Source organism: Acomys russatus, chromosome 30 (assembly GCF_903995435.1).
Source record: "Acomys russatus chromosome 30, mAcoRus1.1, whole genome shotgun sequence".
NCBI classification, from domain to species: domain Eukaryota; kingdom Metazoa; phylum Chordata; class Mammalia; order Rodentia; family Muridae; genus Acomys; species Acomys russatus.
This window is the reverse complement of record NC_067166.1, coordinates 32,523,381-32,542,310: the sequence shown is the minus strand read 5'-3', so window position 1 is coordinate 32,542,310 and position 18,930 is coordinate 32,523,381. Positions and strand designations below refer to the sequence as shown.

Below are 18,930 nucleotides of genomic sequence, written 5' to 3'. Positions count from 1 at the left end.
ATTGTATGTTTTCTTGTGAGGCATTAACAAACTTTCTAAGATACAAGTGAAACCATTGCTAGCCTCACATCTTTATTTCGGTTGCTTCCTAGAAGAAAAATCTGTGCCTTTCTGATAAGTTAGCGGTAGACCAGAAATCCAACCAATGGAGACTTTTCAAAGTCCATCAGGGGCAAAAAGAACTTCAGGTAGCAGTAGCCACACAAATCTCAGGAGCGAAAAAAAAAAAAAAGAAGATACAAACATGAGGGAATAGCTCTTCTAACTTGACTAAGGTCTGCAAGTAAGCAAGTCCATCCCAGATAGGAATGAATGGCATAGATCAGCAGGACTTGGAAACTTCCTGCAGTCCTGGGGAATTAGCGGGAGATTCTCTAGTGGCCAAAACACAGTGTTCTGGAGGAGAAGGGAGGCACAGTGGCCTGAGAAGCAGGTGGAGAGTTCGCTCTCCAAGCGTGTGTCTTTGTGACGTGGCTTTTGGTACCCACGGTCGTTTATGAAGACAACAATGACAGAATTAGGTTTTCATTTTTCATTAGTTCTTGCTAGATGCATAAAGGAGGTGTGGTGTGGAAAGTAGGGTCCTAAACCAAATGCATCGAGGCTAGGAGATGGAAGAGCAAGTTGGACGACAGTTGAGAGGAGGCGAGGAAGCTGAAGATGGTTTCTGAGGATGGTTTCTAGGCTTCTGGCTTAGAGAGCTAAGTGTAACATTTTCTGAGAGGGCACTGGAATAAGGTGTGAGATGGAATCAAGGAGCAAAATGGGAAGAGAAACAAACAGAGATCCTCCTAAGGCCTGTAGAAATTGGGACACAGAGTGACTGACGATAAAGCTGCACTGACAGGAAAGAGAGTGTAGGATACAGGCCACTCTCGTTTCAAATGAAGTCATGCAGTGACCCTACTCATGAATGAAAGAATCACAATGAGAGACTACAAGAAAACAGGAGTAGCAGTAGCCTTAGTAACCTTAAGGTTCCTGAAAGTAGCCTTAGTGAAGCTACAGAGGATAGCACAGTCACCGACTTTGTTACTATGAAATATGAATGGTTTTTAAGAGAAGATTCCCTGGAGAATTATTTTTAAAGCTCTGGTGCCTTTGGATTCAGCCTTTCCCCTATAACAGATTTGCAGCGGAAGTGCCACAGTCTAAAAAGATTCATACGTGGAGTTACATTCACGTTTCATATTCTCACAAAACCTGCTTCCTGATCCTTGTTAATTTATTCCTTTTCTCGCTTTCATGATCGTTGACTTCATTCTGGCTTGCTTCTTCTTCTTCTCCTCCTCCTCCTCCTCCTCCTCCTCCTCCTCCTCCTCCTCCTCTTCCTCCTCTTCCTTGTCTTCTTCTATATCATCAACATCAGATATTCTTCAGATCCATCTTATTTTGGCTTACTTTATGCACTTTATAGGCACATAGCATGTTTCCTGTTTAATATTTAGCTTCAGATGGATGCTGGCTTCAGGGTGTCGTCAGTGAGTGCTTCGTGGCTGTAGTGTGTCAGGCGTCCCTATTCAGTGCTGTTCTATAGCTGCCACATGGTGTTTGGGTTCCAGAAGAGTTGTGCTGGAAGGACCCTTGAGGACTCTAAGTCACTGCCCAGTCCTAAGGAAGTCTGGACCATCTGATTGGGTCTGTAATCACTCCCCCAGGTTAAGGTGCTTCCAAAATAAGGCTAAGCGCAGAGCCTAGAAGCACAGGTGGCTACAGAGCAGCTTCCAACACATCTGCAGAAACGCATATGAGCTGTGCCCAAGAGTGAGGCACCATGGCTAATGATCACATGTACCTTCATATATCCACAGCCATTTCCACTTGCTCTTCCCTACAGTTTTGCTTTTACTTTTTCTATAACTTACATTCGGCTTAAAACACCTCTGCCTTTCCTCCTCTCCTACGATGATTTCACCCTCTTTCCTTCTGCCTTCGCTAACCATTTGTGGCATGGTCACCTATCCTGGGGTTTAAACTGAAATCAATCCACTAATTCTTCAGCAATGAGGTAAGCCTCCTGGATTATAAGGAACTTCTAATTATAAATTATAAGCAGCCCTATATTGTTTTCTGATTTGAAACCTATGCACTTCGAAATTTGTAACGGTTAACTAAAAAGACTAACATGCTGAGTTTTAAAAATATTATGAAGTAGCAAATAAGATAGTAAGACTATAACGAAACCCCTGCACTGAGGCTGCACTGAGGCTGCACTGAGGCTGCACTGAGGCTGCCCTTCCTCCTCCTGACACTTGGATGATCTTTTCTGCTCTGCTTACGTATCCATTTCAGTCTGTCATTTATTCTCCAAACATTTATTAAGTTCTTGCCATGTCTCAGGTCCCATGCTACACCCTGGTAATACCGGATGACAAGTAAACAGCCCTGTGCTGTAAGAAGCCCTCGAGAGTAACAAGAAAGCATGCAACACTTTGGACACTGTAATCAGAAAGAATAAAAAAATCCTTAGGTCTGGAGGAGCAGAGGCAACATCCAAGACAGAGTAACAGTTAGCAAGTGTACATTAAGTGGTCTGGATCCCACTGCTGTCTCCACCTCACAGCCTCCCAGCTTCGGTTCAGTTGGGAGACCTCAGGAAATGTTAACACCGAAGAGGAGATGTGTCTTCTTTCATCTCTATAGCATTTTTGAGTTCATCACTAAAGTATATCAGACTGTTGTGTGCTGAATTTGTGTGTGTGTGTGTGTGTGTGTGTGTGTGTGTGTAAAAAGCTTTTGTTAATGCACCCAAGGAGGCAAACCCATAAATGATGAATAATGAGAGATTAAGACTACAACAGTAAATGTGTATAATAATGCCTGTGTGTGGATGGTAAAAAAAAAAAAAATTACTTTGGCTGTGTGATGGGGGAAGTTCAAAGCAAGGACATGATGCATTCAGCTGCACTTTAGAGGAAGAATAGAGACTGCAGGACTTACTCCTAGAGCCAAGCTGGAGGAAGAGCTCTGTTGATTCTTATGCACCCTCCCCCCCCTTCTGGGACAACCAAAGATGACACCAATAGTCCATAATGGACACCCTTGCCCAACCATAGGAAGTGAAGTTTCTCACACATGGTTCTGGGGTTTTTTTAAAGAGCATTGTCAGCCCGAAGGGCATAACGTGTGTGTGTGTGTATGTGTGCACGCACGCACATGCGCGCGCACGTGCGTGCACACATACACACATACACATGATTTTATACTGTCAATAATTTGTGGTAAATATAAAATAATATGCTTTCTTGAGATATTAGCACACAGCCTCAGTATTATTTGTCTGTCCACTACTGAGCACAATGCAGAGATCAAGAGGTAGGAGACAGCCTAGCCCCTATGGACACATGTACATCACAACTCCTGGATGTACGGTGCAGGGTACATCATAGAAGAGAGGGCTGAAAACAATTGTAAAAACAAGAATAGGAGGAAGTCTACTGTGAAACAGTCTCTCCTAGAAGTGACTGTATAAACAAAGCAGAATGATGGCAATAGCAACAACATGCAAATGTGGAAAAGAAAATGTCATGGGGTCCCACCCCTAGACAAAGAACTCTAGGCAACTAATGACTCCTGGGAGTGGGGAGAATTAGCCTCTTCTTTAGTGAACTGCTCTTATTGGTTATTCAATAAAAACTAGTCAGCCTAGAAGCCAATACAGACCCAAACAACAAATACAGATGCAGCAGGTTGTATTCACATTTCTGTACAGACACACACACACACACACACACACACATGTCCTTCACCAGTAGAAGGAAAGACACTCTCAGAATGAATAGTAATCTAGACGTACACAATGTAATAGTTTTATATTTTCACCTTTTTCAAATTTTCACCACAAATGGATAATCTGTTGCAAGCTAATTTTTTTTTCATATATATGATCCCCTTGTCTAATTAAGACAAAAGTGCTGATTTACTGAAGTCACAGTATATTAAGGTGTCTTTTTTTATTTCTGGAAGAAGAACAAAAGAGAATTGTGGCATACGCAAACTGGTACAGACAATGCTTACAGCTTTGATTATTAAAACCTGTAGAGAAATGCCTTGGCTCTTAGTCTTCTCCTGTCCAAGAGCTCTTTTAGAAATTAGAAAATGAAATACACAGTATTCCTCTGTTCAGAATTTATATACATATTCTGGATTTACAGGAGCATCTTAGGGTGGCCAGTGTCAGGTGGTAAAGTGTCCTGAGCTGCTGTGCCCCTGCACATAGCTTTCATTTCATTTGCTACATCGACACGGATTCCTATGCCAAAGGCCACTCTCTGAGCTCGTCCCACACATGCTGCTTCTCATCAGCTGCTACAGGCAAGCGCAGAAGATTCTAGACAGCTGCCTTTCCTAAGTGGATGAATTTTCTTCCTTGGCTTTTGTGCGAACGCAACCTTCATGCAACTAACAGTAACAATTCCTGCATGCGTTCTTGACACATGAACCCTCCAAGGTCGGGGAGCCCCCGTTATGCAAGAAAGTGTGATTATTTGGATTTAACAAAGGTTAATGAGAGTAATTGGGGGTTTTCACAAAAGAGTTTTAAATTTCAGCTGTGTAGTTACATGAGGATAAAGGTAAGAAGACAATGAAAACATACGTTATTCAGGACTGAAGCTACAGACAGAGAGAAATTGGCTGGGTTGACGCTTCTAATATGAAATAGTAGTTCTTTGGAAAAATGTTGAATTTTACTTAATCACCTTAAGATGAGAAATACACTTTTACAGAACTGAAAGGGGACAACAATTTAGTTGCTCTTTTGTACTAAGAAGAGATTTAAAGAAAAAAAAAAACTAAGAGTTGAAAAAATGCATAGCTACAAGGAAAAATACGTTGAAATCGTTGCATAGGGAAGTGATCGTCTAGTTGATAACATGATGCATAAGGCGAGAAATGAAGCTCCAGGTGGCATTCTCTGTCATTTATATTCTTTTTGGTAGTGAAATAGAGTCTGTTACCTTACATCTATTTCATTAAGAATGTTTAAAGCACCTGTCAGCTACCATCATCAGTTTTATACATATTTCAGGGTTTCCCGGTGAACAAATGCAATATTGCAAGTCCATATGTCCACGTGTCTGGGAGCTACCTGCCTGGACTTCTCCCATCTATTGTTTGGAGTCTGTCACCCTCTGCCAATCTAATTCTTCCTGTAAGAGCGGCTGCTCTCTGCTCATGGAGTGACAGTCACTACTTTGTGAATATACCCTAGAAGCCTCAATTGATCCAGCCCAAAAGTGTCACTCTTCTGTGGCAAGCTGGCTACAGTTTACTGACTCGCTGAAGATTTGCAGAGTTCTTTGGGGCGGGGGCGGGGGTTGAGTCTCTTTTGATATGTGGTGAGAGATGTCGCTGGTTTCTGTAGCTTACCTTCTCCTGGCACACAGGAAAAGATTGCTTTTAAATAGCCTCATCTGAGGGACACTGTACATACACCCTATACACCCCACTGCTATTTTTATTAAGGAATCTCTGATACATTACCTGACCAAAGATACTTATAAAAAAGATCAGAGATGCTTCCAAGGCCAACGGCAGAGAGTTTGATTTTGCTAGAAAAGTCCTAAAGGAATATGCTTCGAATCCATTTAGTAAGCCGTTTAGTTCATATTGACTATTCATTACTGTGAATAGACAGACTTGGCTGGAGCTAACAGTGGTTCCTTTGTCATCATTAAACAGCTGTAGATTTTAATATAATAAAGATAAAACTGTTCCTCTAGTCCTGCATTCACACTATGGTATTCAAGTTTGTGCCACCACTTCCATTTTCCAAGCTTTATAATTCCACCATAATCATTTGTTCTTGGCAGAAATATGTTATGGAAGCACTCAGCTGAGGATAATATTTTTGAACAATTTTTCCAGTGTTCTGGTTATGTGATTATGGGAATTTAGAACTCGGTATTAATTTACTTTCAGATTTTATGTTTCTAGGTCTCCAAAAGCTCTTTTTTTTTTTTTTTTTTTAAATAACACAATTTAGCTTAAGTCATTACTTCCATAACAGTCATATTTATTAGTAGATAATGTCTTCCAGCAGAAGAAGAATTTGTTAGGGGAAGATCAGCTGCCAGTTTGTTCCTGCTCGTTATGTTTTCACATCACCTGAGCTTTGTTTGCGTTCAATAATTCATGTCATGCCTCAGGTACAAAGTGCCTGGTGATTTTTGTTGGTTTCTTTACCTATGAACTAAGTGTTTTGTTGACCAGCAGACCCTTCCAGTCTTGACTCAATTATGACGTCAAAGACTAGAGCGTAGCTTTGTCGATAGAGGGCTTGCCTCCCAAGGACAGAGCCCTGGGTTTGACCCACAGCACGGTACAAACCAAAAGTAATAATGCCTAGGAGGTGGAGGCGGAAGAATCAGAAATTCAAGGTCATTTCAACTGCATACCAACTTCAGTGTCAGCCTGGACCACACAAATCCCTGTCTCAAAAGGAATTGATGTCTGCGAAATATTGATATGTGTTCGTATTTTCATCTTTAACATATGCCTCAAACTTAACTCCTTAAAATTTCAATTTGATTTATACTAGTGTTGAGTGGACTGCTGCAGTTGAGCTTTAGTGCAAGAGGGAAAGTCTGTGTTTCTTGTTTCTTAAAATCAAAAGACTTCGCTGGGGAGATGTCAGCCACTCCTCCTTGACTCCATGCAGTGGCCAAAGCTCAGCTACCATGCTTGGGAGTTCTGGTTTGAGAGCTGTCACAAGGTTTCTTAAACTCTTTTTCAAAGGCTCATGAGAGGGAATGAGTTAACATTCATAGAGGTATTTCAATGAAATATAAGCCGTGTTTGCATTTTACAAGCTACAGTATCTACCCACCCAGAAGCTCTGTGAGAATACTTACCACACATGTATGCGCCAGATGGATTGTAATGACAGTTGATAGGCCTCTCCTAACCCTTACGTTCTGTTGTCAGAAATCTGCATATCAAAACAACGATACTTTTTAACCATAAGATTTGTTGGGCATAACACACATTGAAAAAAATCTACTGTCTATTAAGACTCTAAAGTAGCATCATGTGAGGTTTTTAAGTTAAAGGTTTTCATAAGAATATCTCAATATGCCTTATGAAAATATAAATAAGTTACTTTTGAAAACTACTAAATATTTCCTTGATCTTACTTACTTTCCTCTTGTAAGCAAATTCTTTTTTTTTTTTTTTTTTTAAAGTTATTTATGTTTCATGTTTTGTCTGCATGTACACCTGCATGTCAGAAGAGGGCACCAGATCTCACCATGGAAGGTTGTGAGTTACCATGTAGTTGCTGGGAATTGAACTCAGGACCTTTGGAAAAGCAGCCAACACTCTTAACCTCTGAGCCATACCTCCAGCGCCCATGAATTCTTTTTTTCAAATTGTGTATGTGAGGTGCTCTGTGTGTTCTATATGTGATGTGTGTGTGTGTGTGTGTGTGTGTGTGTGTGTGTGTGTGTGTGTGTGTGTGTGAGAGAGAGAGAGAGAGAGAGAGAGAGAGAGAGAGAGAGAGAGAGAGAGAAAGCAAGCATGTAGAGTCCACAGGAGGATGTCAGACATCCTTTCTAGTTTGCTCCCCACCTTTAATTTCTGAGGCATTGAAGCTCTCATTGAAGCTGAAGCCAACTTGTGCAGATAGACTAGCTAGCCAATTAACCCCAGGGATCTACCTATCTCCACCCTCTGCCCCAGGGCTAAGCATTATAGGCACTCACTCAAGCCCAACTTTTTATGTTTCTCTTAGATAGAAGAACTACATCTTCGTGCTTATTTGTCAGTGTGACATTTGTCCAGCCCTGTAAGTGAGATAGATAGATGATAGATAGATAGATGTACATATCTGTATGTTGTACATATCTATAGGTATATATGTATAGCTATCTATCTACATATATATGTACTATAATGCATGTTACATTACATATAATAATCATACATAACAGTGCATATCATATTACATATGATACTTAAAAGTTCAATAATCTGTAGAGGTCAAAGCAAAAGCACAGGCTAACACTCCAAGTAGAATGCTTGTGTGGTTGAGACAATACTAACAAAAACGGTGAAAATAAGAAGTTAGTAACTAGAATCATCACCCTGGAGTTTTGTGTTATCCTTTCTAGTGTTACTGTGGGGAATCTCTATGGCTACTTTGTTCTAGACCAAAATCCCTGGCCGCAGATCCATGAAAGGGGAGTCAGGTGGCCCCACCAATTAGAAATTCCTCAAGCTAACCAATGTATATTTCATCATCTTATGTCAAAATATCCATTTTAATATTCAACCATCTTACCACATAATAAGCTGCAACCATATGTTTGTTATATTATATACCACTACAGCATTAATAAATATTTACACAGCTGCACCATATCCTAGATGTATGAGAAATGATAACACCCGATCTGATTTTAAGTACCAGCCTTCAGTGCCTCCGAAAGTAATGTTAAGTAGCATTACATTTGCTGCACACTGATAAGAATCAGTGGATTTGAATTTTTAAGCAGGACATTTCCTTGGAAAATGACATCATTTTATTTTCCCCAAACGCGTGAATTAAGGATGGAGTGTTATCTCAGCTTTCAGACCCTTGGCTGCGTATTTCAGCTTTTGCTTCATTTGTATCTGAGTTCTTTATTTTACAGGGATCAGCTCTGCAGAACTTCCCAGTAGTGAGAGACAGATAGCTGTGCATTTCTTTGTCACCAAAGCTGGTAGTACCAAGAAAAATAAGAACTAGTGTGTAAGCCTCTTAATTAGTAACATGTCAAATTGTAATATACATGAGCGGTTTTATGATCTCCAAAACCACAACATTATTTCTGTCCATTGGGTTCTATGCAGTTTAGTTGAAAACCAGGGTTGTTGGTCTTTTTTTTTTTTTTTTTTTTTTTTTTTTTTTAAGAATAAAATTCAGGACTCCTGACTCATACTTTTCCAAACTGTTACACTGTTTTATTAGTATTTATCCCTTGGTGACAGCTGAAACTGGAGCAGACCTACATCAGGAGACAGGAGGCTGGCGATAAGCCACTGACTTCACTTTCGTGTGTCAGAAGAGTCTCCAGGCTGATTCGTACTCTGCTGAAAGCAGGAGAAGTTTTTGCTGTTTGATAACTACTGACTTGGTTGCCTATATACAGTGCTGTCTTCCCTTCACAGCTCAGCATAATGAAGCCCTAAGCTGAGCCACCCAGAGTTGCTTTCTAGCTCTTATCGAGGAAAGTGATTTCTCAATAATGGGAATTTCAATACAGAGTCTCACATGTACACAGAACTCTAACAAGCAAAAATTATTCTTCAGAATGAGCTTCTTCCTTGTCAGTGACTGGGGATCAGCTGGCGCCTCTCTCTCTCTCTCTCTCTCTCTCTCTCTCTCTCTCTCTCTCTCTCTCTCTCTCTCTCTCTCTCTCTCTCTCTCTCTCTCTCTCTCTCGTTGCTGGGAGTTGAACTCAGGACCTCTGGAAGAGGAGTCAATGCTCTTAACCGCTGAGCCATCTCTCCAGCCCCAAGCCAGCTTCTCTTACGCCCTTTTGCTGTTGAGTACCAGGGGTGGAACAGGACAATAGTGCCAACCGCTATACTAAATTCGGAGATAACGTTTGCGACGTTTCTGCCTTTTTTTTTTTTTTTCATCATAGATTCTGAAATCATTTTGCAACGTTCTGACTGGTTATATCTCTGTGGGGAAAAGAGTATTGTATTTCATCACACTTTGTCCCTGGCGTTGGGTTATCACTGCTCCTCATTGCATATTTCTATCTGAGTTCCATATCAAGAGATTTCATCTTTTTTGTTCATTGACAGAATTCAGCTACAAACAAAATCGTCCCATGTTTCTTTCTTTTTTTTTTTTTTTTTAAGTAGTGATGAACAGTGGACGAAACAGCTCAGTCTCTCCTCGGAATTGCTGTTCCCAAATGTAGCATACCATATATAAGAATCTGAAATGCTGGACAGTTTGACTTTCTGTAACATCCCTAAATGTCTCTTACAGCCTCTGTCTAGGTTTGAACTTTCCACATTATGTATTTCAGACATTGAGAAAGAAGGGCCTTAATGGTTGTGACAGCCCAGATCCCGATGCGGACGATTCAGTAGGTCACAGCCCTGAGTCTGAGGACAAGTACAGGAAAATTAATGAAGATATTGATCTAATGATCAGCAGGCAAAGACTGTGTGTAAGTACCCGAGACACCCTTCATTGTTTTTACTCTTGATATTTCTCTGAACCTGGCAGGCACTGAACAAGAAAGAAAACAAAGGCTGTGAAAGCCCTGGTCCTGACTCCTCTTATGCACTCACCCCACGCACTGAAGAAAAATACAAAAAAATTAATGAAGAATTTGATAATATGATCAAGAGTCATAAAATTCCTGTAAGTACCAAAGGTAGATGGCTGGTCTGCTGATAACTGCTGCAGTAACATACCTTAACCCTCTCGGTGGTGGCTTGCTTTAAGAAGCATTGCAAAGTCAGACAGATAAAGAGGCCATCTCATCCCACGGGTAGTGCGTTTAGAAAGCAACCCCTATGGGATACAGAAATTGCACAAGCTCAAAGAGTTGCCATGGCGAAGTTCATGCTGAGGTAGAAGAGTTCACAGGAGTAAGAGAAAGAGCCATGTGACATGCCCTGAATTTACACACCCTTTGCAAACATGAAGTTCTCACACAGGTCACCATGGTACAGTAGGATGACACAGGAGTCTCTTTCTACATGTGTGGAACTGTCTGTCGTTCCACCGTGCACACTGACAGGCATCACCTAAGTCAAGGCTGGTTTCTGAGTGACGCCTTAGCCCCTCCCCCATACACATGAAATCCCACTACAGCACTGAAGAGCTAACGCTAACTTGCTGCGGGGGAACAGACTGCATGAAACCTAACGGTAAGACTTCAACGTTTGTGTGATTTTTATGGCTCTTATCAGGATATTATCTGCTTTGCCTACACCAACATCTCCCACGCTTTAACATTGGCTAAATTTTGTCTTAACCAATTCAGAAGTTTTCTAACAACCAATCATATGCCTTGCCAGACAGTTAAGAAAAATAACTGTGCATGTATTATTTTGTTTGTCCAGATGAATAGGGAAAAGATGCCCAACTTTTGTTACATTTGGTCATCAAACAAGCAATGCTAGTCCTGTAGCATAAATGGATGGCACCCAAGGCTCACATGCTATGAATAGTGTTAGTACCTGAATCCTAATGTGTACACTAGCTTCTCAGTACATAATTAATTTCGTTCCAGAAAAGAACATTTCTGGTAAGTTAGCAAAACAGCCCAAAGCTGAGTACTAAAAGCAGATCAGCAATGAAAATGAGCTTTGTTGGTTGTGCACGTAGATGTTTGAGGCCCAAAGTTGTAAACCCTATCCCCACAGTCAACAAATGCTTCGCCACAGTAAGCACACCTTCCACCTTTGCTGCTTCCAAGGAAGCCTTCAAAAATTATTTACAAAATACTGTGCATTAAAGGCTCTGTCCTCAGCAAGGCTCCTTGTTTTCTTTTGCTAAATGAAACACTGTTGGCAGGACAAATGTTTTAGAAGTGCCATGCTTTAAATACTTCTTCAAGATTATGATACAATTGCATCATTTCTTCCTTCCCTTTCCTTCCACAAAACCCTTCCATATAACCCTCCCAGTCTTAAAGGTTGTTACCCTGTAGTACTCCACATGACATGTTTTGCCCATCAAAACACTCGGTATATACTTGCTAACTGTATGCAAAATTCTTAAATGATGACATTGCCATCAGAAATCATTTTACCCAGAGAAGAGGAATTAATTATTTCTTTGGGTCAACTTCTAGTTCTTATAACCTGAGTCTCTTGCTATATAAAGATAAGACTGCTTGAAACCTGTGTGAGCAAAGGGTTAAATGCAGGAATGTAAGGCAATACCTTCAGTGCCAGGGATCAACAGAATCCTCTACACAGATTGGGGAAAAAATATAATACATATATACATATATACACCATATTGCTGATAATTGTCACTATAGGTGATCCTAAGTATGGAGAAAAATTGAACACCCAAAGTGCCAGAAGGTACTCCTGGGCCAGTTCCCTACATTTTGAGGGGAAAAGTGTGAAGCCCATCTAGATTCCCTGAGACATTTCCCCAAAAGCCCAAAATCAAGATACATCATTTGTTAAGAGGTACGAGGATGTGTGGCCGGAGGTAAACACCACATGAGAGCCTGTGGGCAGAGGACGGAGGAGGGACCACATGGCCTAAAGCTGGACCACAGAGTCCTCGGTGTCCGTGGTGAAAAGCCCAGTTTTTGCACATCGCTGTAAGTTGCTGGAGGTTCGTTTTGTTGAACATTCCCACAGCTGCTAAAACATTTACAGCAAGGCAAGGACACTCTGCCCTTTGTGTGGAGAGAGTGTCTCCAGCTCTTTCAAAACATTACAGGGCTGTTTCTCTACTGCAAAGAACCAGTGTGAAACATTTCCCTTTTAAAATAGAAATTTTAATACTGAAGTCACCTGTTGGAGTAATATAATTTATGCCCATATTCCTCAATTACATGAAATAATTCATGGGTGACTTGGAATCTTGTTGACCAGCATTTCCTCCTGCTGGGTTTGCTATGGTTCATGCTGGGCATCATGGCCAGCCAAAATAACAGCCCCATTAGAGGAACCAAGCATTAGCAAACACATTGAATAGATGAAAGGTAGAAGCAAAAGTGCTTGAAGGGAAATGAGAAGGGAGGAAATGGAAAGAAATGTCCATCTTTTCTTCAGAATGACAGGCTGTGGAGAGAAAAACATCATGTTGTGGCTAGAATCAGAAGCGGAGTTAATTTGAAAATCACTTGATTTATTATGCAAAGGAAGAATGGTTCAAAAAATAATGGAAAAGATTGAACACAGAGGTCTGATGGGGACAAAAATGGTAAAGCTCAAGAGAGAGAAGGTGGTTGGAAACTAAGAGAGGTGATGACACCCTAGCAGGGTGGAGGAACACACAGGCTGCTTAAGGAGTGATGTGAGTGGGGTGAAATTAGGTCGGGGTGGCCACACAATCACCCGGACTTTCTAGTTAAGTTGGCAACTTACTACACGACTGGGCCTGCAGCTGAGATTTCTTGGCCGGAAGGCTTATCTTGACGAGCTAAGATATCATCTCAATGTGGTCATTTTAAGGTTGCAATTTACTTTCAGATGACTGTAGATAGTCCCAAATATGGCTGGCAATAGTGAAACAGAGAAGAACAGAGTGCCGCAATGATGTTGGTGTGTGGTATGAGTTCAGAACTGTTTAGATGTGCCCTGATAGCAGAGTATACCTCGGACTGCCATTTAGCTAATCACAAATGAGTTTCCTACCAAACCTGCTCAAGTTGTTATGGTCCCATATGGTAGAAACTCAATAGTTCCTCAGAAGGAAAGGGGAGTCTTCTGACTTTCACTTTATTCTCTTCAGTATGAGGAGAGATTGAGCTCTCTATTAAGTCTTAGGGACCCAGTGAGAGTGGAAAATTTATACATAGGAACCTGAGTACATATTATAAAGCATTTATAATCTGAAGATAGTTTTAATGTATGGACTAATAAGTAAATATGGAAGAAAGGAGTATTTGAAGCTGCCTTTTCCCCAAGGCCTCAGATGCAGCAGTTATCTGGTAGTCACATGGTCCACAGATGGGAGTATACCAATACGTGATGTGTGTAAATCATAAGATTTCTGACTACAATGATTTCATTTGCTCCAAAATGCTGATCTGTACTGTATCGTGAGCTAGGAGCAAAACCAGATTTAGTCACTAATTCAATCTTACAATTTTGAAAAAAGGAAAATTAGCACAATGAAGGGATACTGACAGAGTCGTTACGTTGGGTATGTAAATTACACACCCTAGTGCCTGTTCAACAGAAAATGAGTAGGGTATGGTGATCTTATACCGTTATATTAATACAGTGTATTAAAAAATATCTTTAAGGAAAACAAACACTATAATAAGAAGAGGACACTTGTGAATCACTTATAGCAGCAGACCTTGAGTGCTCCGATGAACTGGACCATTTTTTTGTTTTGGTTTGGGTTTTTGAGACAGGATTTCTCTGTGTAACCTTGACTGTCCTGGTCTTGCTTTGTAGACCAGGCTAGCCTCAAACTCACAGAGATCTGCCTGCCTCTGCCACACCAAGTGCTAGGATTATAGGGACCTGGACCATTTCTAACCAACATGAAAATTGCTTGTTTGTTTTTTTTTTTTAAAGAGCAGAGAAGGAGCTCTAAAGATGGGTGTAAGGAGCAAGCAAGATGCCAGATGAGATAGAACAGTCAAGGTGGATGTCCTCCTGATGGCCAGGGTTTGAGCAGAGATTTGGGTGTGGTACTGGCTTTAATCATGGTATTTTTGTCAGGAATTTGTAAAGTGGGCAAGAGTAGGCTGACAGGCTAAGATAATGCAAGTTAATAAAGGCCAAAACTGAAGGATCTCTAAGCCTTTGGAGGAAGTGGGACTCTTACTTTAAGTACGATGGGTACCCACGTGGAGACCTGACAGAGGAGTACTATTGTCTAATGTATGATTGAGAAGATCAACATCCTGAGTTTTGTGTATTGAAAGTAGAAAGCAGGAAGTCAAGGCTGAGGGTGGGCTGATCTGTCCGGAAGCAACTGCCAGAATCTCCATGACGGTGCTGCGAGTGACGGTGTCCACGTGCCCATCCAGAATTTCTAAATGTCCCCACTCAAAATCTGCAGAGCTAATATTATGGTCTGAGGTCCTAGACAGAAACAGGTGCCAAACTCAAAAGCATAGCTGAAGAGACAACACGCAGGTAGATGGAGCTAAAGGAAATCTCAAGGGGTAGTAAGGCATGTGAGTTCTTGGAGCCAAGAAGTCGCTGTTACCTGCTGGCCTCATGATGCAGGGGGAACATGAAATCACCAGAGCAAGGAAAGGTCTGTTTCAGAGAAACACAGCCACTCAAAGCTGTGTCATTCTGTGGAGGACAGCTGTGGTCCAGCAAGAAGGATGCTGCTGCAAAACAGGCCCTTGGTCTCTCTGATCATTCTTGCAGAGGCCTGGTTGAGATACCTAGAGCCAAGGGCAGAGAGGAAGAGATTTGATGGTCTGGGTTTCTTAGCATTATCACTGTACTGTTGTCAGAGGTGACTTCTGTTCTCATGTGGCATGTTAGCGAAGGGATAAATTTATCCTACATATATCCCTACAGACATTACAGCATATGTTAATTTTTTCTTGTTTAATAGAGTTTTGGATATTTGGGCATACATCCATGGCTTGATGTATCCCCATGCATTTATATTACAGTGTAATTGAGTTTGTCCAAAAGTCATTTTGTTAGCTTGTGTACAACCCATAAATGACATAAAAGATAGACTTATCACCATGTCACTTGAGCATTTTTATTTCCCTTAAGAACAGTGAAAAGTCAAAGTCATTTGACCAAAGTTGTAGAGCTTTGCTCTTACCAATATTTGTATTTCCATAACATGGAAACAAAAAAACCTGAAATGAAGACTATGAGAGCACAAACATAAACAGAGGACAGACACACTATGGTTATCAACAACATAAACACACAGTTGCTATAGACACAGGTATGATGCCAGCCAGTCAACCAATCGGGCACAGATAGCTGCTGTTAACTCTAAAGAAAACAAGTGGTAATAACAAAAAGCAATGCCAGCAGCAATGCCAGAGCCACAAGTAATCGTGCATTTAAACATGGACAACTTCTCATTGAAATCGTCAGAGGGCTAACGTGAAGCTGTTGTGTGTATACACACAAGCACACACAAAATTTTTTTTTTTGCTGGAAATGCTGTGGGCCCTGACACCCTTGTGTTCTCTGGCTTGTATCTGAGCAGTATTTTCCCTTGAGATGCTGACAAAAAGAGAACGACCAGAGTGTTTCCAACTCTGAGGAACTACTGAAGACAGAAGCAGAAACATAATTCTGATTCAATTGCCAAAATTAATAGCAAAAATCAATAGTTGGAACCGGGATCACTCTAATTAGAAATCTGCACGGTTTTGCTTAGCAAATATTTGCTAAGCCTCTCATCTGAGATACGGATCTTGCCATCAAGCAGCGGTAGGACCAATACACATGTGGAGTGCTGCACATCTTCTGAGCTATTCCTTTAAAGTGTGAGCTAGTGAATGATACATTGTCTACTGAAACCGGTACCTTAAAACATCTATTATCTCCTGAGTTGCTTTTAAGAGACAGACTTTTAAAAAATAATAATTAAGCTATATGTGCTATTCACAGGCCTGAAGATGATTTTTATATCATTAAACTTCTGCATAAATATGCTTCAATAAGCAATTAAACCGAAAGATCTGGTTTTTGCATTTTAATCCCCCTTTTCTCTGTGAAGTCATCACAGTCACACACCTTTGATCTTACAGTCATTTCTGGCACCTGATTCAGCTATCACAAATGAATAATTATTACTTCTTAGAATGGAATTCAAAGACAATGGAGTCTAATGAACCAGGGCTTTGTCTCGCACAAAAGTGAAGCCTTTTCTAACAGTTGCAAAGAAAGTTCTAAGCACAGGGAAGAAATCAACTTACGGTTCCACGTCTTGAGACCCTTTCCTGGTGGTACTCTATATAGCACATGGTTTGCCATTTGGAATTTTCCTTAGAGAAACTCTAATTCTGTCCGTGCTTGAATGCCCTGCTCGCATCCTCCGTCTTCCTTACGTGGTTTTTCCTTTGTTTCTACTCCGCAGGCTGTTCCACCGCCCAACTTTGAGATGCCAGTTTCTATCCCAGTGTCCAGCCATAACAGTTTGGTATACAGCAACCCTGTCAGCTCACTTGGAAACCCTAACCTTCTGCCACTGGCCCACCCTTCTCTGCAGAGGAACAGTATGTCTCCTGGTGTGACACATCGACCTCCAAGTGCAGGCAACACGGGTAGGTCCTTAAGAGTGCATCGTGTTCACCAGCCACTTTCAGCAAAGCGTTCTTACCTAGGAGGTGCATTTTGATCCCTCTCATGCTCTTTTATTATTTAACGTCCACCCCTTGCTACATATTCTCAGAGACACAGCCTGAAGTTCTCCAGATTAGCTTTCAATGTATTTCATAGCCCATACTTTGTCTTCTCCGGATGTCAATTTTCTCCACCAGTGGCTATTGAGCCATACACTTTCTTAAACAATGTGTCGGGTACCTACTCTACACACTTTTGTTGCCGGTTTCCTCTGCATAAAGAATCTTTTCTCTGTTCTTACTAAAAATGTCTCCTTTTACGTGAACCTGTCCCCTGTGTACTCTGGTAGCATTTGTCCCCTATACAGAATAGTTTGGGTCAACTTTTGTTTACTTCTTTATGTTGAGACAACTTTATCCCAGAAAGAAAATAAGGTAGAAAATATGTGTGTGGTGCACGACACGATTTATAACACAGCTGAGTCGGAAACGCAGTTAAGAGCATGTCGCATACTCAAGTACCCTCGCCACAGATTTGTCTCAACATTTTAAAAGATCCTTACTGCTGTTCAATTCACAATGACCCACAGACAGGAAATTTTTTCTAAAAAAAAAAAAAAAAAACTAGCCATTCTTAGGATATGAATCCAGCCAAATATGTTATGATGTACTGCATTGAATATGGGTCTTTTCTCCACTGGACTTGGAGAATCCTGAAAGGAAGAATGTCCATTTGATTTGGCAAACTCACAGTGGGAGCTAAGTCAGTGTGTAGTGAATATAGCTAAGCCATCCCTTCATAGTTCCAGAAGCAGCATCAAAAATAATTGTTATTTCTAAATCTCATACAGCAGTCCGTTACGAATTTTCATTCTGGTTGTAAGAAAGTACTCTACAGGGTGCTTTCAATAGCTTAGGCACATTTAACTGTACTGAGAGCAGCATATTTATGGAAGAACATTTTCCTCCAGAAGATTTTTATAAATCTTGAAACAGGGGAACGTATACAAAGGACTTTACTGTGCAATTCTCTCTTTCATAATATGATTGAAATTTTCTATGAACTTTAATAGCCGTATAGATTCCTTTCAGTTCGTACTTAGACTTCTGAATGTCCTACTTGATAACTCGTGCTCACTTATTTTTATAAAATTTGATACTTCGTCTTCAAAACTGTATTTGCTGAGAAATAGCAAACGTTTTCTTAAAATGTAATAAACATCTTTTCTGACTTCAAAACCAGGAACCAAGTAATAGCAATGAAGTAATACTTTAGAAGCATCTAGGAAATCACAATTAGGTGATGTTCTCACTATTTTTCCTAGGTCCTGTTCTTAAAAAAAATTTAAATAATAATTATATTCAATTGCATTGAAAGTTCACAACTCTTATCGAGTAACACAGTCATTATTGGCTTTATTGATGTATGTGTTTGGTTTTTTCCGATAGAGGCATGCAAGTGCCACAACCCATGTGTGGCAATCAGAGGACACTGCATGAATTAGTTCTCTTCCACCATGGATGGCACGCAGGCCGTCAAGCTTGGTGGTAACTGCCATCACCTGCTGAGCAATCTTGTCAGCCCATGTATTTGTGTTGTTTTTAAATTAGCAGTTAATTAGCATATTTTAAACCTGTGGCAATGAAAACTTGTTCATTGTGTCATTAAGTAAAACTCAATGAGAAATATTAGTCAGTTTATGAGAAAACAAATCTGTAGTCAATTAATATTCCACAAAATTAATGCTATAAAATATATTTAGGAACAAAACTAGACATCAGACGTGGATATCAAGGCATGTGGCAGAAATGGAGTTTTCTTTTTATTTGATGTGAAGTATCTCTTTAGGAGAAAATAAGGCTTGGAAATAATAAAAATGCAGAGACTACTCAAAGACTGTGTTTTCTAATGTAATTTTTCCTAGAAAAAAAAAAGAAAGCTCTGCAAAATGTCAGTGAGTGGATGTATTTTTAACATTTGAGCACAGCATGACAC

General features: G+C 40.5%; 1 protein-coding gene across 14 annotated transcripts in view; it reads left to right on the top strand.

Annotated features, from left to right (window-relative positions):
* The window catches only part of Mef2c (myocyte enhancer factor 2C), a 160,248-nt gene that overhangs the window by 110,629 nt on the left and 30,689 nt on the right, over window positions 1–18,930 (top strand). For 7 of the 14 annotated variants that reach the window (XM_051172314.1, XM_051172312.1, XM_051172317.1 and 4 more), the window contains exons 4-5: window positions 10,026–10,169; window positions 16,730–16,916. In XM_051172314.1, the coding sequence (XP_051028271.1) occupies window positions 10,026–10,169; window positions 16,730–16,916 (331 nt within the window). Of the gene's footprint in view, window positions 1–10,025; window positions 10,170–10,228; window positions 10,367–16,729; window positions 16,917–18,930 lie in introns of all 14 variants that reach the window. The other 7 variants (XM_051172318.1, XM_051172316.1, XM_051172321.1 and 4 more) reach the window with 3 other exon arrangements.